Genomic DNA, 22,780 nt, shown 5'->3' with positions numbered 1-22,780 from the left:
CTTCCTCCCTCCCTCCCTCCCTCTCTCTCTCTCTGTTTTCTTTTTTTGAGACAGGATTTCTCTGTGTAGCCCTGGCTGTCCTGGAGCTCACTCTGTAGACCAAACTGGCTTCAAATTCAGAAATCCGCCTGCCTCTGCCTCCCAAGTGCTGGGATTAAAGGCGTGTGCCACCACTGCCTGGCAGAAAAATGTGTATCCCAGGCTGGCCTTGAACTCCAGATCCTCCCCCTCTGCCTCCTTCAGCAAATCCCACAGGCCTGTGCCACCAGTAGCGGCCAAACTTCTCTCTTTAACTGTAAGACACCAATCAAATCCAAGATTAACAGAGCCGATGAGACACTGGGGAAAAGCTAAACATGTGACACACACATCAATAAAGTGTATTTTAGCTAGTGTGAGTCTGCAGCCAAAGCTGAGGAGCCTGAGCCTGAGTCAGGAAGCTGTTCACTGGGAGTTAGCCTACATATGTGTGTGTGTGCACGCACGTACGTGTGTGTGCACATGTGTGTGTGCTAATAAAGGTGAGGGGAATACAGTGCATGGTAAAGATATCATTTTAAACACTTTACAAAAGATAAAGACATTGAGACTTCACAACATGGTAAGATTCAAGCCACCTTATTACAGGGACTAATTTTTTAAAAGCTTTTAAAAAATAATTAATTTATTTTATGTATATGAGAACACTGTCGCTGTTTTCAGACACACCAGAAGAAGGAATCAGATCTTATTTCAGATGGTTGTGAGCCACCATGTGGTTGCTGGGAATTGAACTCAGGACCTCTGGAAGAGCAACCAGTGCTCTTAACCTCTGAGCCATCTCTCCCGCCCCAGGGACTAATTTTTTGTTTATTTTCTTTTGTTCTGGAGACAGGATCTTATTGCTTAGGCTAGTCTCACATTCACTGTGTATCCAAGGATGGTCTTGAAGCAGTCCTTTTGCCTTTGTCTGCCCAGTACTGGGACGACAGTCATAGACAGACTTGGCAGACTGGGATTGGGTTGCCCCCCCCCCCATTTATTTGTTTGTTCGTTCATTCATTTATTCATTCATTCATTCACTTTATAACCCGACTTCAGCTTTCCCTCCTTCCAGTCCCCTCTCACATCCCCTTCCCTCACCCCCTCCTCTCCTGAGAAGGGGAAGCCCGCACCCCATACCAATCCACCCTGCACATCAAGTCAGTAAGTCATGGGAGGTGGATGGAGGGGGAGAACTGAGTGGGAACGAGGATAAGCAGGGAAGGGGGGGGATCAGATGGAGACAACCAGACAGTGGTCCTAATCCCAAAACTCTGCCACTTCCTGGCCAGTGGGGGTTTATTATCATTTGCCTGTCATCCGGGTCATTAGTTACTACCCTCTTTAGTCCATTTCCTGGTCGTGTTAGCAGCAAAGAGGATTTCTAGGGAAGAGTGACTGCATGTTTGGGAGCCCCATTCACTAAAGGGCTTCCTAGCCTAAAGGATGTCTGCACTGGGGAACGAAGGGGCAAAATCCCGAAATTCTCCATCAGCTGGGGCTTCTGGCTTCTTGTAGTGGGGATGAGATGGTGACCCCAGACATCGATGAAGGACAGAGGGCCTCTATTCTTGGTCCGGTTGTTACTCAGCAAACCACAATGGAGGGGTGGGATCTCAGCTGGGGGTAGCCGATAGGGGAGAGATAGGAGGGGCAGGAAGGATTGTGGGTGTCGCAGAGGGAAGTGGGGTGACATAGAGATGAATAGGTATGTGGGAGAGGAGACAGACGGAAATGAGAGGCACATGCCGGAAGAGATATATGCGTAAGAAATACAGTCTCAGGAGAGGAAAGGACTTCTCCAACGAAGAGGTCACATTAAGTCGTGGCTAGTGAGGGGTGTCATTAGGCCTGAGCCACAATTGGGTCCAGCAATGTGCAAATAATTCTTAAGTCCACCTCAGGGGTTAGGAAGGTGAAACCTGGAGAAGCTACTGACACCTAAAGTTCCCGGGTCACACACGACGCTTGGGTCCCGCGTGGGCGCCTACAGGGCGGGGCCGTGAGTTTCCCCGCCCACTACTGGGGTGAGGAGGGCGGGAGACTAACAGCCTAGGGAGGGCGGGATCCGGACCTGCCTCGTCTCGCCCCAGGCTCCGCGCGCGATCTCTGTCTCCCCTCCTCCCGGGCACGGGAAGGAAAGGGAAGGGAGGAGGGCGAGGCGACCGGACGCTGGGTTTTCCCCAGCCTCCCGTAGGAGGAACTGGGACTTTGGGGTTACAGCCTGTCAGCGTTCAGTTCCGTGGGGTCCTCTTACCCCCTCAAGAAGCGCAAGCTCCTCCCCACGCGCGTGGCACCCACGTGGGGGCTTCCTCATCCTTACCGATTCGGTTTTTTCATTTGAGTTTTGAAGACTGCCTCTCCCCTACTTCTAGCCGCTCCTCTAGGGCTCGACTCCAGAGGCTCAGCCACTCCCTTCCACGCCCAGGAGAGCGGCGCTCGCCACTCACTCCTGGATGGCATGGTATCCCTGCTCCGCCTGCCTGGCTGCCGCGGGGGGCCACCTTCCTATGCCAGTCTCCCCCTTTTTATGACTCCTTCCCAATGACCCAGTATTCTAGATTTCTTAAGGACTCGCTCGCTTCCTTCACTGGGCTCCGCCTGCCGGCTCACGCGCTCTTTTACGCCCCCAAGCAAAACACTCGTGACACCTCCGGGCTCATTTTCCGCACCCTCTCGGCTCCTCTCTAGGGTCCTTCTCCCAACAACGTCGCTTTCCTTTTTCACTTGTAACCCCGTAGTGACTTCACAGATTACACTCTCTAGCGTGCGCCTGTCGCTTTCTGAGAGTAAACCCACTAGAGATTTTATTTGGCAGTTCTAGGGTACCCATCCCCTAGATTTTCTCCCCATCTCACGACCCGGTCTGGGGTCGGCTTTCCACATTGCCTCTCCATTCCGAAATGCTGGACACCTTCCATTCTCTTGAGCTGGGTTCTACCTTTCTGGAAAGAGACCACCCAGTGAACCCTGCATTTTTAGGCACCATAAGGGGAACTTAAAACAAAACCTGCCAAATACTCCTCTTCTAGAGGGGACTCTCCCCACGATCTTGCTTTTCTAGGAGAGGTTCACTTTGGCAGGCTGTCTATTCCTCTCGAAGACCAGACACCTGGGGTACGGGAAAGTGCCAGCCTCTTTGGGACACCCACACAGTTGTCCCGGTGCCCCCAGGGGTCCCCTTCCTCCAGCCAGTTTCCTCTGAGGGTAATTTCCTCCCGGTGACCCCTGCACTCCGGCGCCCCCTGGGGGCTCCCTCCTGGCTCCCCGGCCCCTCGGAGCTCACCGTTGTTGCGGTCCACCATTAGCACGCGGGTGACCTCTTTAGCATAGTAGTCCGCTTCGGGCTCCGGCTCCGGGTCGGCACTCTCGCCTGCCACCCGGTCGCGGGTGCTGTTGTACAAAGCGAGCACCGCCTCGGGCAGCGGGCCGGGCGGTACCTCCCCCTGGCTTGGGGGACTGGCGAGCCTTAGTTTGGACAGGATCTGGCCACGGATGGCTTCGATGCGCTTCCGTTTCACCAGCTCCATGTCGATGGTCTTGCAGGTGGAGAGTCCCGCGGCTGGCCTCCCGGGCGTCAGCACTAGAAGCCACGGGAGTGGGAGCAGAAGCGGCAGTAGCCGCAGCCCCGAGGGCGGCATGGGGGAGGCGGCGCCCCACGGCACTTCGGAGAGCGCGAACCCTGGGCAAAGGTGGGATGCGGAGGCCCCGCCCCTGCAGGGCTTGTAGGGTGGGTGGGGTGGGGTCTCCCAAGGAAAGGTAGGTGATAGTCCTGAATAATTTGAGGTTGAGGAAGAAAGCAGCAGGAGTCGCGGTGAGGCTCTGACACCAAGGTGTCTCAGTATACCACCAGGGTAAAAATCGAGATGAGCGCTCTCTGAGATCCAAAAGTGGGTGTTCTTAAATAGGGGAGCTACTGCCAGCAGGTCCGAGGGAGAGCTGCCTCTCGGGGGAGAGAGGGTCCTGGGATGCGAGGGACTCAAGAGGCAGGCTGGGGGGAGGGCGGCGTGCAAGGGGTGCGCCCCAGCTTTGGGGTGAAGTCTTCGCGGGAGGCGGGGTTTGTGGCTCCGGGGCTGGTCCGGAATAGGGGCGTCTGAGGAACGCCGGGTAGCGATCGAGTGTCCACGACGGTGAGCAGGGCTGTCTGGAGTCCTCAGGTCCTGCCTCCTTGCGAGACAGCGCAGTGCCAAGAAGTCCCCACGTCTCTGACTTGCAGTAGCAGCGGAAAAGTCTCAAAACTTTTTTCCTCTTCTCTCAACCAGCTCGTCCCTCCTCCCACTCCTCCTCCCCCTCCTCCCTGCGGCGGCGGCTGGTCTCAGACTCTGGGGCCTCGGACGGCTCCTCGGCTGCTCCTTTGCCGGCTCCCAGCGGAGGCCGACTCCGAGTGCGGCTCAGAGCCGGGGGTGCCCCGAAGGGGCGTCCCCCCTGCCCCGGCCGGGGGCCTGGCTGTCTGGAGGATCCGCGGCGGGAGGAGGAGGGGGACGGCCTGGGGCGCGAAGGGCGGCGGCGGCGGCGGGACCGGCTGGGGCGGCGGGGGTTTTGAAGCCGCCCCGGCCCCACCCAGGAAGCGCGCGCGGGGCGGGGGCAGCCCCAGGGGGAGGGCATGGGGGGGCACTGTCTTCATCTTAGCGTGGGCGGGCTCCAAGGGGGGTCCCTTCAGCCCTGCGGGGAGGGGGCGGGCACCCCGGCCCCGCCCCACCTCCAGGGTGCTGCCTCCTGGCGGCGGAGCACTACTAAAGCCGGTGACCAACCAAAGCGCCCCCGTGGATTTGGGAGTTGTTGAAGGGTCAAAGGGAAAATTGGGACTTCGTGAGAAAACAGAGTCCTGTATTAGAAGTGGGGACCTAGGCGGTGGAGAGCGAAAGGCAGGGGCAGGCTTTGGGTTTGCGGATGAAAGTGTCAAGGAGAGTGAAATAAGGAGACTGACGTCTGAGAGCTTTAGCCGATACAAAGAGGCACCTTACCCATGAGAAATACGCGCTTTTATTAAGTGTCCCCGACAGTACAAACAGTGGGCCCTGCTCAAGTCCCTCCAACCCACAGCCTTACTACCCGGTAGTTCAGTGGAGCATGGGCCACAGGGGAGTTCCTGGCCTTGCAGTCCATGGCATAGGGGCCATGACTTGGGGGTGATCAGAACTGACAGTCTCCAGAGTCCGCGTGCCTGCTTCACTGCTGTGCCATTATGTGCTCAGTGGATGATGGCGATTAGTAGCAATGAAGTCCCTCAACACTCCACTCCATAGCGATCAAAGTGACGCAGCAGCAGGCCGATACCAAGGTGCACTGTGCCACCCGCAGCCGTGTGCAGGCGGTAGCGGTCAGCCCCGCTGTAGATGGTATCTGCGTGCAGCAGCTGTGGCCCACCACCCACGAAAGCCCGTGCTAGCTGCTCCCTCCAACTGCCCAGGGGCCTCCATGTAGGGCAGTCCAGCTGATGAGTGCCTGGGCTGCTAGGCACATGGCAAAAGCCATAGCCAGCAAGCTGGCAGCGGCCAAAGCTGTCCTGGGACCACACCTGGAGATGGAGTCGAGGCCAACCTGCGGGATGAGAGGTGTTAGAGAAAAGGACAAAGGGGCAGAACTCTGCTCCCGGGTTCCCATCATTGAAACTACTAGCGACTTTGCACAGTACTTTTACCTTGGATTATTGCCTGAATTTCCTCTCTGGGTTCTCATCTCCCACCCACTCCACATAGTAGTCACAGGAATCTAGAGCAATCCACATTACCCTCTTCTCAAAACCCTCCCATGACTCCCTTGGGCCACAGTACAAAGTCCAACCTCTCAAGTCAAGTCTGGCCTCGTCTGACCTCCCTTTGTGGTCTCTTCTCTCTCCCAGGCCCCCCCGGTCAGCACCTCAGCTTAGACCCCTTCCGCCCTCCTCCTCATGGACTTGCTTTGCTCTCACCCACCTGACTCAGATTTCCTTTCTTCCCCAGTGGAACCATCTCTCCCCTTCGTTAGGTTTCTAGTGGCCTCAATGCACAGCTGAATGTCCCAGCCTGACAATCCAATGCTTGGAGATGCAGCCCAGCCCCTCCCCCACAACCCTGAGCCCTCCCCTGGCAGGCCTTGTTCTCCAGGCTGGGGACACAGCAATGAACACAGCAGACAAAAATTCCTGCCCTGTGAAGCTGACATCCTAGACAACCAACATAGTAAATAAGTAAATTATAGGGTATGTCATATGGTGATAACCGCTCTGGGGAAAAACAACAGCCAGAAAGGGAGGGGTGGAGATGTAGTTTGGAAAATTGGGGAGCAGCTAAAGGAAGCTTTCCTAAAGAAGGTGACATTTGAGGCTGAACAGTGCAGTGTAGAGCTGGAATGCCAGCACTTGGGAGGTAGAGGCAAGAGGATCCTCAGAAGTTCAAGGCTAGCCTGAGCTACACAATGAGTTCTAGGACAACCAGGGCTACACATCTGAAGGGTGACATTTTGGCACATACTTGAGCTGCTGAGGCCCCAGGCTAGGCTGGACTATGTTCTGAGACTCTATCTTAAAAGCAAACAAGCCAACCAGGATGCAACATAAATGCTTAAAGGAGTGGGCTGTCTAGGCACCTAGGGGAATGACATATCCAGTCAGTGCAAAAGTTCCAAAGTAGGAGGGGCCAATGAGGCTAGAACGGGGAGTCGTGGGGAACAAAGGACAGAGGTGACAGCCAGATTACATAGGGCCTGTGATGCCAGAGAAGGCTCCAGCTTTTATCTTGAGCCATAGGAGGCCTGCAGGCAGGTTCCGTACAGAGGAAGAACATGCTGTATTTAGGTCCTCCCAGGGTCTAGCCCAGTATCCAACCCTGAGATCTGGGCCTGGGAACACAGTGAAGACAGAAAGAAAGAATGGTCCCAGAAGGCCGGGCGTGGTGGCACACACCTTTTATCCCAGCACTTGGGAGGCAGAGGCAGGCAGATTTCTGAGTTTGAGGCCAGCCTGGTCTATAGAGTGAGTTCCAGGACAGCCAGGGCTATACAGAGAAATCCTGTCTTGAAAAACAAAACAAAACAAAACAAAACAAATAAAAGAATGGTCCCGGAAAGAGAAGATGGACAGAGAAGGCTCGGTGGGATAGGATGAGAAACAGAAGTGGGTTTCAGAGCCACCAGGGTGTGTTGGTGAGCTGAGAGACTAAGAAGGGAGCAAGCAGGGAGGAAAACAGCTAAGGCCAGGACTGAGGAAAACCTCCAACGTATCACCCTCACAAACTAGTGCAATCCTTCAAAAGGAGAATCTGATCCATCCATTTCTTCCTGGGCTCCCCAGAGCCTTCGAGAATCAGTCTTAGTGCCTTTGCAGTCGAGGCCCTACATTCTGTCCCTACCACCTCATCCCCCACTGTCCTTCTCACCCACAGACATCAAATACCCAGGACACTCCTCCCCATTTCTACCTGGCTCTCTGCCTCCACCCTCTGTCTTTGTCCTTGGGCACAGTTAGCTTCTCTTGGCCCTTTACAGCAGAACTCTAACTGCTCTGCCCTATAAGGCCATGGGACCAATCAGAGATGACTTCTGTGTTTCCAGGGCCTCTGTGCTGGCCACATTTGGAAATAGGTCTATCTTCTACCTATAAGGGAACCCCTGATGACAGGGCTTGGAGGGTCCTTCTTAGTTGAGGATGTCCCTGCTCAAGCTGGACAGACGTAGGCTCAGTCAACAGTACTTATATTGCTCAAATGCCCAGCTCGTTTCCCAGAATCTGCTGTGTTTTAACCAGAAAAGCTGCGCTGAGATGATACCTTCCTCCCTCGAAGACTCACTTCCCCTTTGAGCAGAACCTCTGCCTGTGTGAGCAACGGCAACTGGCCCATTTCCTGTCCCTCTCCTCCCTAGCTATCTCTCTTTACCCTACGCAGCCTCCTCAGTGGCCGTTAGTCAAAGGCCCCTCCCACTTGACCTCCACTTCCTGATATCTTCTCTACCCCAACCTCTGGCACATTCCACGGGCCTAGGGTTCTGAATAGCTCGGGTGAGGCCTCAAATGCACGGCTCTAGGGGAGGCTGTACCAGAAAAGGGACCCACAAAGTACAGGGAGCAGACAGCCATGGTGTTCCAAGCCCAGCTCCTCTTAAGCTTGACTGCCCCTCCCCGTCCTGTCATCCTGTACCCACCTTGGAGACCTTTAGTAGCGAAGTGCAGGTCAATGGGGTGGGACCAGTAAGCCATGTCCCCTATCTGGGGTGTGTCTACCTGTGTCTGGCCTTCCCGTACACCTGAGAGGAGCTTCCATGCGGCCCCTGTAATGAGAACCAGGACATCAGGGTTGGAGGGGAATAGCAACCTTCAAGAAGGGGACCTGCCGTGGCAATGAGTTTGTTTCCCCCTGGTATTTGGAAGTGGGAGTTACACAGTATAGACTCAAGGGCCAAGTGTCTGGATCCAGATCTTGGCACTGGCAGTGTACATCTGAAATCTCAGCACTTGGGAGTTTGTTTGGGGCTTTCTTGGGCTGCCTGATGAGTGTCAGGTCAGCACGGGCTACAGTGTGGGTCTCAGTCTCTAAAGAAAAATTGGAGGAGTTGAAGAGCACGTGAGAGAGAATAAAGCCAGGCAGTGGTGGTGCACACAGTTAGTCTTAGCCCTGGAGAGGCAGAGGCAGGCCGATCTCTGTGACTTCAAAGCCAGCCTGGTCCACAGAAGGAGTTCCCAGGGCTGCCAGGGCTGCACAGAGAACCCTGTGTAGAAATCCTGGCACTATTCATAAATGTGCTCTTTATTTTGCAGTGTTAAGGATGGAACCTAGAGCAGTGCATATGCAAGAGCTCTCTAGCAACAGTCTACACTCCCCAGCCCAAGTCGGTGCAACCCTAGCAGAGTAGCTTCTCTCTGTTTCCCTGTCTATAAAACAAGCGACAAAAACCTCAGTCTCACAAGTTATGAGAGGACTCACATAGCAAGGATTGACTATGAATTTTTAAAATATTATTCACTTGTTAATCCTCATGACTGCAGCTGGCGATGTGATCCAGAGGCACACGCTCTATGCTCTGCTGATGAGCTGCACTCTCAGCACCGACAGATAGCCTCCTTTCTTAAGACAAGGTCTTGGGGCTGGAGAGATGGCTCAGTGGGTAAGAGCACCCGACTCCTCTTCCAAGGTCCAGAGTTCAAATCCCAGCAACCACATGGTGGCTCACAACCATCCGTAACAAGATCTGGCGCCCTCTTCTGGAGTGTCTGAAGACAGCTACAGTGTACTTACATATAATAAATAAATAAATCTTTAAAAAAAAAGTTAAAAAAAAAAAAAAAGACAAGGTCTCATATAGCCAAGGCCAGCCTCAAACCTCTGACGTAGCTAAGGATGACCTTGAACTTCTTCTGCGCCCCCTGCCTACACTCCCCGGGTGAAGAGATCCCCAGCATCTTTCCTTACTCTATGCACCCCACATTCAGAAGCCTCGGTCAAAGACCAAGAAGAGACTGGGCACCCGTCTGCGAGCACATCACGACCCCAGTGAGGAGCAAGGAGAAACAGTGTCCACATACTGAGCACTACACCCCAGATGCTCTGCTAAACGCTCTGGACATTGCCTTCACCTGCTCTCTGGGATTCTAACTGCCCCCTCCCAACACACACACACACACACACACACACACACACACACGAAGCTTTCAGACTCCTCACTGTTGCCACGAAGGCCCATGTGTGACCTGGATCCTGTTACTCATCTGCCACTGCCACTCCCCACCCTCAAGCCTCACTGGTCCCATCCTGCTCCCTTGGATGCCTCAGGGCCTTGGCAGTGGCTGTTCCTTTTGCCCTGAAAGGTCTGCTACTGGGTGCCCATTTCCAGCTGCTTTCCTCCTGCCCCCCAATTCAAGTGCCACTGGCACAGAAAGGCTTTCTCTGATCTCAGACCTCCCCATTCCAAATCAGCCCCCAGCACATCACTTTCTTTTTTTCCCTAGAACTTACAATAATCTTGTATATATTTTGTGCTCTTTTCTTTGAGACAGGGCCCCAAACTTGTACTGGAAGGCTTCCTGGGTGCTGGAATTACAGATACGCATAAGCACACCTAGCTTGTCTACTGGCCTGAGGACAGGAAGTGTGTGTGTGTGTGTGTGTGTGTGTGTGTGTGTGTTTTCTATGTCACAGCCCCATATGCTTAGGGGCTATGTTTTCAGATGGTGAGATAACATGAAAGACAAGGATAAAGAGAAGCAAACAGTATGGTCTGAGTTCATTGGAGAATCGAGGAAAGAACATGGAGACTTAGGCTAGGGGAGGGGGCTGGGCATTGTTTGGGAGATGAACAAGGTGTGAGAAGGATACCTGTGTGGATGCCCCACTTGCAAAAGAGGCTGCTTTCCGAGAAACCGGTGGCCCCTATGATCTGCCCGATCACGTGCACTTCAGCCATGGCTCTAGGAAAGGAAAAATTCAATCACAACCCTGTGAGGTAACTGTATTATTTCCATCCGACAGCTGGGAAAACTGAAGTCTATCACATAAAGAACAACACTATGATTCTAAGCTAGTTCCACCAACCCACTGACAATGTGGCCTTCATCACAGATACAAGCCACCTCCCCAGAAATGCCCAAGAAAAATGAGGAAGACTCCCAGAGGTGTGGGAACCTGCACCAATAAATAAACCAAGGCTCAGACGCTTAGAAAGCCCCGCCCCAGGGCTGTGGCCCCGCCCATACGTGCAAGGCCCCGCCCCTTCGCAGCAGATCAGCCAAGCTTCAAAAGGCGCATGCGTCTCGTCTCGGGTATAGGGCCGCTTTAGCCTTGCCCGTAGGCGTAGCGCATGCGTCATTCCTACCTCCGCGTACTTGACCGTTAGAAGTGAAAGCTGCCTCGGGGATGGTAGTTCATGGGCTTCTTTGCGGACGCCGTCGAGACTAGTCTCGCTCCCCTCCCGGGCCTTTCCAGGCGGAGGGAGATTGGAGGGAGATAGGTCCGCAGCCTCGCTCTCCTGGGGTGCCCCGACTGTTGCTGGGGCAACAGCAGGTTCCTCCCCTGAGCCCGCCCTGCGCGCTGATGATTGGTGCTATAGCTGCCCCCTGGGGGCGGGGCGTAGTCGTGATGGACGCGGTCATTCGGGACTTTTTTGGGAGAATTGCATAGGTCTTGCTCCTGCGACTCCTTACGCCCCAGAGTGGGAGGCCTGGCGGGTTATCTCTATCAGCAGTTGAGGAAGTTAGAACGCCAACTGTTTCCTCTCCATATCTTCTTCACGCATTAAACACAAATCTATTGATGCTCTTTGCTTCTTTAAAACAAAACAAAACAAAACACCTTTCCTGTTCAGGATCACAGCCAGAATGGAGCCTGCCGACACTAAACGGGCACCTAAAGGGACTCCCATAGTAGTCATCTCTATGTTGTAGCTGAAGGGGCAAAAAGGATCTTCATATTCTGACACTAGAGAAATTGGGAAGTGGGTTTCTCTTCAGTTTTCAGAGCTTCCTCAGATTTCTCAAGGACTGAGAAGTCCAACTTCTTTCTCAGAGTCACTGCAAAGTTCATTCTAACAGCTGGTTTTGAACAAACAGGTTGGGGTAAAGATAAATGAGGAAGACGGGGCTGGAGAGATGGTGCAACAGAGCGCTTGCCTCTCTTCCAGAGAACTGGAGTTCGGTTCCCAGCATTGTGTAACTCCAGCTACAACTCTGCCCTCTTCTGGTGTCCCAGAGGACATTTCCCACCCTCAACCCCTGCCCGGAGCACAGGTGGCATACACAAATAATAAAAATAAATCCTACAAAAGGAAGGAAGAAGCCCCTTTGGCAGGAAGTCGGGGAAGAAAGCCTCTCTCCTTTATATATATATATTTTTTTTTCCAAGTCGGAAACAAATTTTAAAATTTAAAACATTTTATGATGAGTATTGTGGCTCGTGAGAGACTGAGGCAGGAGGAATGCTGCAAATTTAAAGCCAGCCTGGGCTATTAAGTGAGTTCCAGGCCAATCCTCCTTAAACAAAAAACTAAAACTAAAACAAGAACTTATGTCTGTGTGTGTGTGTGTGTGTGTGTGTGTGTGTGTGTGTGTTCAGGTGTATGGGTGGATGTTTGTATGGTGCATATGTGAGAGGCCAGAAGCTAGCTCACCAACCTCCAAAGCTATCCACTTTTTTTTTTTCCCTTCCAATTTTCAGGGTATGTGTTACCAACACTAACACCACTGTTTTTCTGTGCTTGCATTTTAAACATCTTTTGTTGGCACGGGTGTTTTTCACATATATCTGAGCACCAGGTGCATGCAGTGCCTGCCAAGGCTGCAGGAGAGTATCTGGCGTCCTGGAGAGTGCGTTGCAGGCAGTAGTGACCACCCAGGACACACGGTAAGAATGGAACTTGAGGCCTATTCGAGATCACACTATGCTCTTGCCAACTGAGCCATTTCTCCAGGCCATACAGTATTTGTTGTATTGACTTATTGAATTCAGTAACTCTGTCATGCAGGCTCATCCACATTGTAAGTGTGTGTCAGAATTTCCCTCCTTTGGAGTGTCACAGTGCATTCAGTGTAACTAGAGCCCACACTTTATTCAGGTAGACGCTGCTGTTACCCCAGCCTTTTGGCTATTGGAGATGCTGCTGCCATCACATGCAACCTCTCTGAGACCCCTCCATTTGAGTTCTTCTGGGCATTTCACTGGAAATGGGAGTCTAGAACCACGTGGTTGCCATGGTGTTCTCCATGGCAGCTGGAATAGGGCTTCACACCTTCCTTTCTTCTCCCACTGACTCATCTTAGGAACAGAAGGATCTGAACCACCCTCTTCAAGAACATCACTTTCTAAGTATTATGTACAGAAAAGTGCACAAACAGTAAGCGAACGTCTTGGTGGATTTCATAAACCGAATATACCTGATGCCCAAAGAAAACAAGGCACAGGTTATGGATAGGCTGTGTACCTGTTCACTCCGCATGGAAACGTTCCAGGGAGGACAAAGAACCCTTGGGAATCAGGAAGTACGCTGGAGAGAGAGCTTGGTTGTTGAGATGTTTGCTGCTCTTCCAGAGAACCTGAGGTCAGTTTGCAGCATCCATGTCCTGTGGCTTACAGCTAACTATAACTCCAGACCCAGAAGAGCTAGCACAAAACTATCTTGTAGCCTCTGTGGCACACACTCAGACACACACACACACACATAAAATAAAACTAAAAAACATAGGTTTTTGGTTTTGGTTTTGGTTTGGAGACAGAGTTTCTTTATGAAGCCCTGGCTGTCCTGAAACTCACTACGTAGACCAGGCTGGCCCCAAATTCAAAGATCTGCCTGCCTCTGCCTCCAGAGTGCTGGGATTAAAAGCATGTACCACCACTCCTACCTAAAAAATCTTTAAATCAAGAAGTAAAGAAAATACATGTTGTGGTTTCTCTCAAGCATTCGAATACTTGGCCCTCAGGTGGTAGCTGCTTGGGAAGGATTGAGAAGTATGGCCTTGATGAAGGAAGGTTGTCACTGGGGGCTTTAGAGTTTCCCAGGAGCATGCCATTTTGAGTTAACGTTCTCTGATTCCTGCCTGTGGTTCAACATGCCCCAGTTCTCAGCAGCTGCTCCAGGCACCTCTGCCAGCCCTTCACTGTGCCATCAGAGGAGCCCTCTGGAATTAAAAGCCCAATTAAACTCTCTTTTTTTTTTTTAAAGATTTATTTATTTATTATATGTAAGTACACTGTAGCTGTCTTCAGACACTCCAGAAGAGGGCGTCAGATCTTGTTACGGATGGTTGTGAGCCACCATGTGGTTGCTGGGATTTGAACTCTGGACCTTCGAAAGAACAGTCGGGTGCTCTTACCCACTGAGCCATCTCACCAGCCCCCAATTAAACTCTTTTATCACTTACTTATCTTGGTCATGGTGTTTTATCACAGCAATAGAAAGGTAACTAATACAGCACGTAAGGCTTAAAAAGTAAAAGAAACTTACAAGGCTCAGGAAGGTCCTAGAAAATGATAGGATTCACAAAGTCCTCCAAAGTTATGAAAGGTGTAAACAACTGCTAGGAAGAGGAGAGCCTGCAGCTCAGCTGTTTTAGGTCCAGAGATGCAGTTTCAGTGAGCCACCCACGCTGAGATTTTATTCATTGTTATTGAAAGTAGCTTATTTTTGGTTTTTGTTTTCCTATTTTCTTTTCTTTTTCTTCTAGTGCTAGGGATTGAACCCAGGACCTTGGACATCCTGGGCCAGTGTTCCATTATTTAGGTACAACTATATCCCCAGCTCTGTTTTACTCTTTGTCTCCCAGGCTGGCCTCCAACTTGCTATAATATAGCAGAGGGTGATCTTGACCTGATCCTCCTGCCTCCACCTCCTGAAGGCTGTTGGACTTACAAGTATGCACACCATACCTGTTTTCATGCAATGCTTGGAATTGAACCCAGTTTCTGCTAGGTAAAAAACACTCAACCAACTGAGCTACATCTCCAACCCTGTCTCATAATTTTTATGATTGGATCTGAAGGATATATCAGGAAAAGCATAGATGTGATACTGTATTTTTGGGCATCATGTTATGGGATATAGAATACACAGTGAGGGGCTCGGGGTGTGGCTCAGTGGTAGAGCCTCTGCCTAGAATTCCCCAGTGAGGTGTTAAGGAAGTGACTAAGGTGCAGATGCAGTTGCCTATTAGCATGCAGGAAGTCCTGGATTCTCATTCTCTAGGCCCCGCCCCATTCACATTCTAGGCCTGTCACAAAATAAAAAAATAAGACTGCAGGCCTGCTGGAAGAGGTGGGCTGGGGAGACTCTACAAGGCTAATTATGGAGGCCATAGTTCCAACTTGACAGGAATTCACCACTAGGAGGGTAAGGATGATGGGGTGTCACTGAGCTCAGTGGTCTGATGGAAAAATGAGGCTATTAGGAGTTCATACCCTCATCTGTGAGTCTGAAAGGAGGGCCTTCTTTGTGCCATTTTTTTTTCAGGCCCGAGGGGCATCCCTGAACAAAAGAGACTAAATCCCAGCCCCAGTGGAGCTGGTATTGATGGGAGCAGGCAGGAGCGGCATGCAAACGGAAGCGGGTAGCAGTTTTTTTTAACGTGGCGTAAAAGACAAATAGAGCAAGAGGAAGGAGCTAGTAAATACCTTCTGGTGAAAACCATCCTGGCCCTTGCCCCTGGCGTTATCCCTCCCGCGGGTCTCTGTGCCAGACACTCAGACTGAGCCAAGCATGCTCCCAGACGCCATCTGCTCTCTCCGGGAGTGGGGCCGGTGCCAGCTTGAGTGTTTGGACTCTTGGCAAAGTTCCCTGGCACCCTAGAGCTAGGGAACTCCACTGCCTCACATCGGGAATCCTCCCGTCTAGCCAGATGGAGGGCGACAGGAAAGGGAGGCAGTACAAACTGGGTGGGCTTCCTGAAGGAGGGGATGTCTTGGAGGGCCAGGAACGTTCTTCAGTTGAACAGACACGAATTATAAATCATAAAATTGATAAACACATTACATGTGTTCACTGCGCTTACTTTGCCAGACTTTGGGTAAATGTGTGAGCATTTGTTGTCACATCTAAGTTAAAATCCATATGTCAGGGTGTGGAAATGACTCAGAGGAAAGGGGGGCTTGGTGCTAAACCTGATAACCTGTGTTGGATCCCAGGAACATACCTGGTGGAAGAAAAGAACCAACTCCTATAATTCATCCTCCGACTTCTACACATGCTTGCTCTACATAGCATGTGTGCACCACACAAAAGAAATAAATGTAATATAAATTTTTTTTGTTTGTTTTTTTTTGGTTTTCCGAGACAGGGTTTCTCTGTGTAGCCCTGGCTGTCCTGGAACTCACTTTGTAGACCAGGCTGGCCTCGAACTCAGAAATNNGCCTGCCTCTGCCTCCCNAGTGCTGGGATTAAAGGCGTGTGCCACCACACCCGGCATAAAAAAATTTTTAATTGTATGTCATCACATCTAGGAGACTGGGCATATGTCCTGAGTTTTCAGATGAAGGAATTCGGTTTAGAGAGAGATGAGGCTATCTATGGTCCAAAGTTCACACATCGAGTGCCTTGAAATGCCTGCAAAGGAGCCGTATGCAGAGAGCCCAACCCTGGACACCACCAAGCACCAACGTCACTGAAGGATGCTTAAAGCATTCCATCCTAGACCATTCCTCGGCCTCTGTCCTTGGAAGCTTCGCTCAACCTTCCTACCTCAGCTTCTTCCCTTCCCCTGGGGATTCTGCCGTGGGTTACAGTCTGTTGGCACTGGTCCCATTTGTTTATGTCAACACAGGAGCCAGTGTCCTGGCCTCAGTTTCCTCATCTGCAAATTAAAGGGAATGCAACCAGCAACGGGCCAGGGGTAGCATCCGCACTCATTGAACAAGCTGTGTTCTCACCAGTTACTTCACCTCTCTGTGCCTCTTTGCTGCCGGGTAAAAAAAGACCATATACCATGCTACTTAGAATTGTTCTGTGGCTGTGTATATTTAAAGCACCTCTTAGAATAAGGCACAAAGCTGTAGTCGATGTTATTATTATTGTTGAGCCATCATTTTGGGTGAGTAATGTGGGGTCCAGCCATGTTCCAACCATCAGGTTTCAGCCTCCTTAAGGGAGAAGCTGCTGGCTCTGGGACCCCCAGAATCGGAGGCCCCCTCCCGGGGCGCTGCGGAGGGGCGGAGTCTGGAGCTATTGCCCCACCTCTCTCCTCCCCAGCTCGCTGCTGGGGCGCAGAGACCCAAGCGCAGCTCAGCAGCATTCAGACCCTGTACGGGGTAGCCCGGACGCCCGATCTCTGGGTTCAGGTTTGCCTATCTCTGGGCCGCAGGGCAAGGTGGGTGCCCTGCAAGACCCAACCATGTCCCGGCGCTTGACCGTGGGCGGTGAGAATAGATGGGGACATTGCTCCTCCCCCAGGGTCCTGGCGGATGGAGGCGAACCTTTGGCGGGGACCTGCGCTAGATTTGGAATGACCTGGGGCGGGGGAATCGTAGAACGAGAAGGATCTTTCTGGCTGAGTATGAACAGTACATATGCTGGAGAGCTAAGGCGACAGGCCGGCCAGTGGGGAGATGTGTGGGGCAAGGTGCGACACCGGTTGAGCTGGACAGGTGTGCAATGGAAGGGATGAGACCTGAGAAACGTAGCGGTGGGGATTTCTGCATGGTGAGGGTGTTTGCGGTTTCAGATGCAGCAACGGTGAGGACTGCAAGGTGGCTCAGGGATACACAGAAGGATACGTAAGAACGCTGCCGACCTCAGACATGTTTTTGAGGGGAGTCGCTGTAATTTTGCAGCATGTGCTGAAGGAGACCTTTGGCAGAGACAGGGTGTGGGTGGGTTTACCTTCAAAAGGGATGGGTGACAGTGGCCCTGGGAACTGAGTGTGAGTGAGGGCTAGGGGTGTGTGAACTAGGGTGGAGTTCCTATGTCACTGGGGATGAGGGATGGATGTGTGCTGTGGACCTGTGAACCTGGAGATGTTTGTGTGTGTGTGTGTGTGTGTAGAGGACTCATGGGACCAACGTGTGTAAGACATGGTTTACAATGATCGTGCAACAGGTATATAATTTTTATTTTTACTACATATTTTTAGGTTTTTCGAGACAGGATTTCTGTATGTCCTTGGCTGTCCTAGAACTTGCCTTGTAGACCAGGCTGTCCTGGAATTTACAGAGATTCACTTTCCTCTGCCTCCTAAGTGCTAGGATTAAAGGTGCATGCCATAACTGCCCAGCCGTACATAATATTTTAAAATTATTTTTATTTATGTGCATTGGTGTTTTGCCTGCATGTATGTCTGTGTGAGGGTGTAGGATCCCTGGAACTGGACAGTTGTGAGCTACTATGTGGGTGTTAGGAATTGAACCTGAGCCCTCTGGAAGAGTAGCTAGTGCTCTTAAATGACATTTCTCCAGCCCTAAATACCTTTATGTGTATGTATATGTGTGTATATGTATATACACACACATTATCTATCTATCTATCTATCTAATCCCCAGAATTGACCACCTGGGGCTCAGAATAGTCTGTGTATGAACTAGGCAACCCCCTTTCTATTCTCAAAATCTGTTTTTCTATCTGTAAAGTGAAGAGAAGGTGTTTTGAGCTCTCTCATCTGTCCAGAGCCCATAGGCACAGGGTGATGGATGAAGGCAAGACTTTTGAAATTTGCATTTGCTTTCTTCTGTCTCCAGGGCCCTCTACCACAGCCTCCACAACCATGGACAACTCCAGCATACAGGAACTCCAGCAACCCTTACTGCCAAGCATAACCTGTGACCTCCTGGCTCCCAGGTCTGAGAAGCCAGAGCTGGGAACCCCCTTCCCAGAAACTGCCTTTGCAGAGTCCCCCAGAGGCTGGCAGCTCCTTCTCCCACCTCTTCCTTCAGTGAGTGCTGGCCTGGGGGAGCCTGAGACCCCTGACTTTGAGGTAGGAGCATCAGGCTGATGGTGGAGGTATCTGCCTAGGTCTGGGGTCTCTCTTGACTGTTCAGGGCTGGCTGGGAGTCTCATGAGTTGCTCTCTGTGAAGCCATGGCTGACCTGGAGCTCACTATGTAGACCAGGCCAGCCTTGAACTCAGAGATTCACTCGGTCCTGTCTCCCAAGTGCAACTTCTTCTTTTTTGGTTTTTCGAGACAGGGTTTTCTCTGTGTAGCACTCGGCTGTCCTGGAACTCACTCTGTAGACCAGGCTGGCCTCGAACGCAGAAATCTGCCTGCCTCTGCCTCCCAAGTGCTGGGATTAAAGGCACAGTGTGCCACCACTGCCCGGCAACGGTTTTTTTTTTTTTTTCTTCAGACTTTAATTTGTTCCTTAAATCTTTGCTGTTTTCCTTTTCCCAGAACCCATAAACACCTGGCTTCTGCTGACCCAGTTTTTCAAGTTAAAAAAATTTTTTTAAAAACAAAACCCCAAACCCCTAACATTTATTTGTGTGTGCATGCTCCGTTTGGAGTGAGGCCAGAGCACACATGCAGGTCAGAGGACAGCATTCTGGAGCCGAGTCATTAGGCTCGGTGGCCAATGGCTTTACCTGCTTCCCCTCACACTGCTCTAGAATATTCTTTTCAGATTTTTGTTAGTTTAAAACGTTTTATGTGTATGGGTGTTTTGCTTGCGTTATCTGTGCATTATACTCATGTGGTTATCTGTGGAGGCCAGAAGGGGGCGTTGGATGCCTTGGGGTTGGTATTAACAGGGAGTTGTGAGTCACCATGTGCTGGGAATCCAACCTGGATCCTCTGCCAGCTCCCTTAACCTGTTATCAGTTCGTTGGAGCCAATGAGCTATCTCTGCAGCACTTATTTTTGAGAGAGAGAGAGAGTGAGTGTGTGTGTGTATCACATTACCCACTATTCAGATCCCCTGGAGCTGGAGTTACAGAGCAGTAAGCACTCAGCCCTCTCTTCAATCCCCGCTCCTCCCTTTCTGAGACAGAGTCTGTGTATCTCTCAGGCTGGCCTTAAATTCTTCATCCTTCTACCCCAGCCTCCAAGAATGTTACAGGTTTGTGCCAACACACCCATCATAAAATTAGTTTTTAGTTGTTTTCTTTTTCTTGTCTCTTTTTTGAGATGGGATTTTTCTGTGTAGATCAGGCTGTCCTGGGACTCATGAGACCCGCGTGCTTCTGCCTCCTGAGTGCTGTGATTAAAAGTGTGTGCCACCACTGCCTGTAGTAAAGTCATTTTTATAATGTCATATTCCTTCCTCATATTGTGAAACATCATTTTTATATTTTGACACTTTTCTTTTGACACGGTCTGATAGTCATGTCAGCCTGAACTTTTCAGGTCACACTCATCTTTTTCCCCAGCCCCAACTGACTGGAAATACAGGCCTATGCCACTCTACCTGGTTTGTGTCTTTTGTGAGATGGTTTCATGTAGCCCAGGCTAGCCTCAATCTCATCATGTAATTGAAGATGATCATGAACTTCTGTCCCTCCTGCTCCCACCTCCTGAGAGTTGGGCTTAGAGGCAGGTGCCAGCACCCTGGTTTCCCCATTTTACTTTAGGCAGGGTCTTGTTAAATTGCCCAGGCTGACTTTGAACTCACTTTATAGTCCTGCCAGGACTTGTAATTTCAGTCCTCTGGACCAGACTTGATTTTTGTCACCTTTTCTTAAAAAAATCTTGTAAAGTGACTTTGTGATATTCTGTCAAGTGATTTGGAAACCTGCCCAGATTCAAGGGGAGAAACATCTGAATCACATCAAAAGAGTGTTTGAAGCAAAGGTTTTGGCGCACACCTCTAATCCCAGAGAGAGATAGGCAGATCTCTGTTGAGTTTAAGGCCAGCCTAGTCTACATAGTGAGTTCTAGAACTCACTAGGACTACATAGTAGAGACGTTGTCTTTAGGAACCAGGCTTAGTATGTGCCCATAATCCTGACACCCAGGAAGCTGAAGCAGGGGAATGGTTTCAGACAGCTGGACTACACTGCACAGAGCTTTAAAGAACAGCCGGGAGCTACAGAGAAAGAAAGACCATGTTTACAATCAAAACGAGTACATACTCGGGGTTGAGAACAGCCTGCCACGGGTAGTACGCATTGTCTTACTGTCTCTGACTGTTCTGTATTGCACCTCTAAGTCCTGTTTGACACTTGTGTCTAGTGTATTTGACTGCGTGTCTGGTCATTTTGTTTGAAAGATCAGTTCTTTGGAGACCTAGAATGAAGGTTCCTTTTTCCAGAGAGGATCTGGTTTGCTCCTGATGGAGCTGCCTGCAGACATCCGTGATAGATTCTGTTTCTTCTGCGAGGGATTATTTTTTCTCCAGACAGGGCTCATGTAACCCAGGCAAGCCTCCTCATCTTCCTGCCTCTACATCCCAGATGCTGGGATTAGAAACACACTTGCCTTTAAAACCATTTTAGGCAGGCAGCTTTGTCCTTACAGTTCAGGACACGGGGGCACTTTTAACTCTTTACAGGTTCTCATCCCAAGGCAAAGTCTGCCCCCACTGCAGATGTCTTCATTCAGGGATTATGAGCAATCTTCCCATAGCTGGACCCTTGAGAATGAACTCACCTGGGGGTGGGTCTCTCTGGAGACCCTCAGTCAGTCCACTGTTGCCCCCTTCAAAGGATCTAGGGGACAGAAAGTCTCTGGGAAGGCCCCAGGGAAGCACTGGTCTACGGGGGCGATGGGGAGGTGGGTGAGGATCACCACCTGTGCTCTCTCCTATCTGTAGGACACATTATCCAGTGACAGTGACTCAGAGGATGATGGGGGCGACCGGCTCTCTCCACTTCTTCCCCATGACCACCTCGGCCTGGCGGTATTCTCTGTGCTGTGTTGTTTTTGGCCTGTGGGCATCGCTGCCTTCTGCCTGGCCCACAAGGTTAGTCTGTGTTTGGGACTGGGAGGGTGCTGGCTTAAGGAAAAAAAAAAAAAAAGAGGCGTGTGAGGAGCCATGCTATGCTTAAGGCACTGGGGGTGGGCTAGAGAGAACTCCACATAGATACACACAGGTGTGACCAGATGTGGTGGTGACTGCCTGTAATCCCAGTATTTGGAGGGCTGAGACGTTTCAAGGCCAACCCGGCTACAAACTAGGATCTTGTCTCCAAAGAACCAAAACCACAAAAGAACAGGGCCGAGGATGCAGCTCAGCTCGGTTGGCAGAGCACTCACCCAGCACTCATGAAGTGCTGGGTTTGATGATCAACATGTAAGAGATGAAGGCAGGGTGATCTAAACTCAAGGTTATCTTTGGCTACAAAGGGACCTCAGGCCAGCCTGGGTTACCTGAGACTTTGTGTCAAAACAACCAAACACAAAAATAAAAACAAAAGAAGGAAAATAGGGGAAAACCAAGACATTTCACGAATCCAGAGTGGCGGTGAAGGACTTAGAATCATCCTCGCTTTCTCCTTTCTACCACTACAGAAGCTAGTGAATTCCCCACAGGTTTCCCTCCTCAGTAAATGGGAGTAATCCTTCTCTTGGGTTTATTGTGTAAATCAACTGAGTTAAAACACTGGCATTCCATAGTGGCACCTGGAAACCCCCCAGCCAGGGTTTCTTTGTGTAGCCTTGGCTGTCCTGGACCTCACCCTGTAGACCAGGCTGGCCTTAAACACAGAAGAGATCTGCTTGCCTCTGCCTCCCAGTGCTGAGATTAAAGGTGCGCTCCACCACCTATGTAATACATTCTTTCATTAAATACCCAGCAACTACGTTGCCCTAACCCTGGTTTGGGAATACAAGTGAATTAGTCATACTAGGTGGGGGCAGGGAGGGGGAGAGCCACAGGAAGCAGGACGGAGGGTGAGGTGGGCACTTTGGTTACCACTGCCCACTGCCTCTACAGACCAACAAGGCTTGGGCCAAGGGGGACGTCCAAGGGGCAGGGGCTGCCTCCCGCCGAGCTTTCCTGCTGGGGGTCCTTGCCGTGGGGCTGGGCCTGTGCACATATGCAGCTGCCCTGGTGACCTTGGCTGCCTACCTTGCCTCCCGAGACCCGCCCTAGTTGCCCTTCAGCCCCCACTGTGAATGCAGAGGCCAGAGGACCATCAAACCCCTGAGCAGAATGGATGATCTTGGTGTACACAGTGGTGACGGAGAGGACCACATCGCCCAGAAACGAGTCAGCTGGAGGCCCCCTCCCTTTCCTGGCCACCCCTACCCAGAAGGAAGCAATGTGAGAGATTAAAGATACCCTGAAGCCAAACCAGAGTCTGTCTGTGTTTGGGTGTATCCAGGGCGCACAGGTAGGAATATCTGAGAGCTAGATTAGCTGGCTGTGGCTGGCCTTAGACCTCAGAGCTCGAGGTGGGATGTTACAGTATTTCTTCTCCAGTCATCAGAGTAAACTAGAGACTTCAT

The 22,780-nt window shown here is 51.2% G+C and overlaps 3 protein-coding genes across 13 annotated transcripts in view; 1 reads left to right on the top strand and 2 right to left on the bottom strand.

Moving 5' to 3' along the window:
• The window catches only part of Tgfb1 (transforming growth factor beta 1), an 18,845-nt gene extending 14,309 nt beyond the window's left edge, over window positions 1-4,536 (bottom strand). Inside the window, exon 1 of the mRNA XM_021167684.1 lies at window positions 3,308-4,536. Within this exon, the coding sequence (XP_021023343.1) occupies window positions 3,308-3,662 (355 nt within the window). The 5' untranslated portion in view covers window positions 3,663-4,536. The remainder of the gene's footprint in view (window positions 1-3,307) is intronic.
• A 445-nt stretch (window positions 4,537-4,981) lies between these two features.
• Window positions 4,982-11,003, bottom strand: B9d2 (B9 domain containing 2). Its single transcript, XM_021168167.2, has 4 exons — window positions 10,804-11,003; window positions 10,308-10,399; window positions 8,140-8,265; window positions 4,982-5,562 (listed from the first exon to the last, which is right to left on the bottom strand). The coding sequence occupies exons 2-4, from the start codon at window positions 10,393-10,395 to the stop codon at window positions 5,249-5,251; spliced, it is 528 nt and encodes a 175-aa protein (XP_021023826.1). The 5' UTR covers window positions 10,396-10,399; window positions 10,804-11,003; the 3' UTR covers window positions 4,982-5,248.
• A 1,718-nt stretch (window positions 11,004-12,721) lies between these two features.
• Tmem91 (transmembrane protein 91) lies at window positions 12,722-22,625 on the top strand. 11 transcript variants are annotated; one of them, XM_029479925.1, is made up of 4 exons: window positions 12,722-12,816; window positions 18,138-18,373; window positions 21,144-21,293; window positions 22,266-22,620. In XM_029479925.1, exons 2-4 carry the CDS (start codon window positions 18,164-18,166, stop codon window positions 22,422-22,424), a joined length of 519 nt encoding a protein of 172 aa, XP_029335785.1. In that variant the 5' UTR covers window positions 12,722-12,816; window positions 18,138-18,163; the 3' UTR covers window positions 22,425-22,620. The 11 variants fall into 11 exon arrangements, with proteins under 11 accessions (XP_029335785.1, XP_021022571.1, XP_029335790.1 ...); XM_021166912.2 differs by lacking the exon at window positions 12,722-12,816 and adding an exon at window positions 12,825-13,020; XM_029479930.1 differs by lacking the exon at window positions 12,722-12,816 and adding an exon at window positions 16,649-16,774 and having other exon boundaries at window positions 22,436-22,625.
• The last annotated feature ends 155 nt before the right edge of the window (window positions 22,626-22,780 follow it).

Source organism: Mus caroli, chromosome 7 (genome assembly GCF_900094665.2).
Source record: "Mus caroli chromosome 7, CAROLI_EIJ_v1.1, whole genome shotgun sequence".
NCBI lineage: Eukaryota > Metazoa > Chordata > Mammalia > Rodentia > Muridae > Mus > Mus caroli.
Note: the sequence above shows the minus strand (reverse complement) of the source record. Positions and strands in the feature narration are given on the sequence as shown.

What these genes read in the sequence shown, in the direction of transcription:
- Tmem91 (XM_029479922.1), top strand. Translation starts at nt 16,910, where the DNA reads ATGACCTGGGGCGGGGGAATCGTAGAACGAGAAGGATCTTTCTGGCTG. An exon ending in CTGAGACCCCTGACTTTGAG is followed by an intron (nt 18,374 to 21,143) that starts GTAGGAGCATCA and finishes TCCTATCTGTAG; the next exon opens with GACACATTATCCAGTGACAG. An exon ending in CCTTCTGCCTGGCCCACAAG is followed by an intron (nt 21,294 to 22,265) that starts GTTAGTCTGTGT and finishes CTGCCTCTACAG; the next exon opens with ACCAACAAGGCTTGGGCCAA.
- B9d2 (XM_021168167.2), bottom strand. Translation starts at nt 10,395, where the DNA reads ATGGCTGAAGTGCACGTGATCGGGCAGATCATAGGGGCCACCGGTTTC. An exon ending in CAAGTGGGGCATCCACACAG is followed by an intron (nt 8,266 to 10,307) that starts GTATCCTTCTCA and finishes TTCTCATTACAG; the next exon opens with GGGCCGCATGGAAGCTCCTC. An exon ending in CGCTACTAAAGGTCTCCAAG is followed by an intron (nt 5,563 to 8,139) that starts GTGGGTACAGGA and finishes CTCATCCCGCAG; the next exon opens with GTTGGCCTCGACTCCATCTC.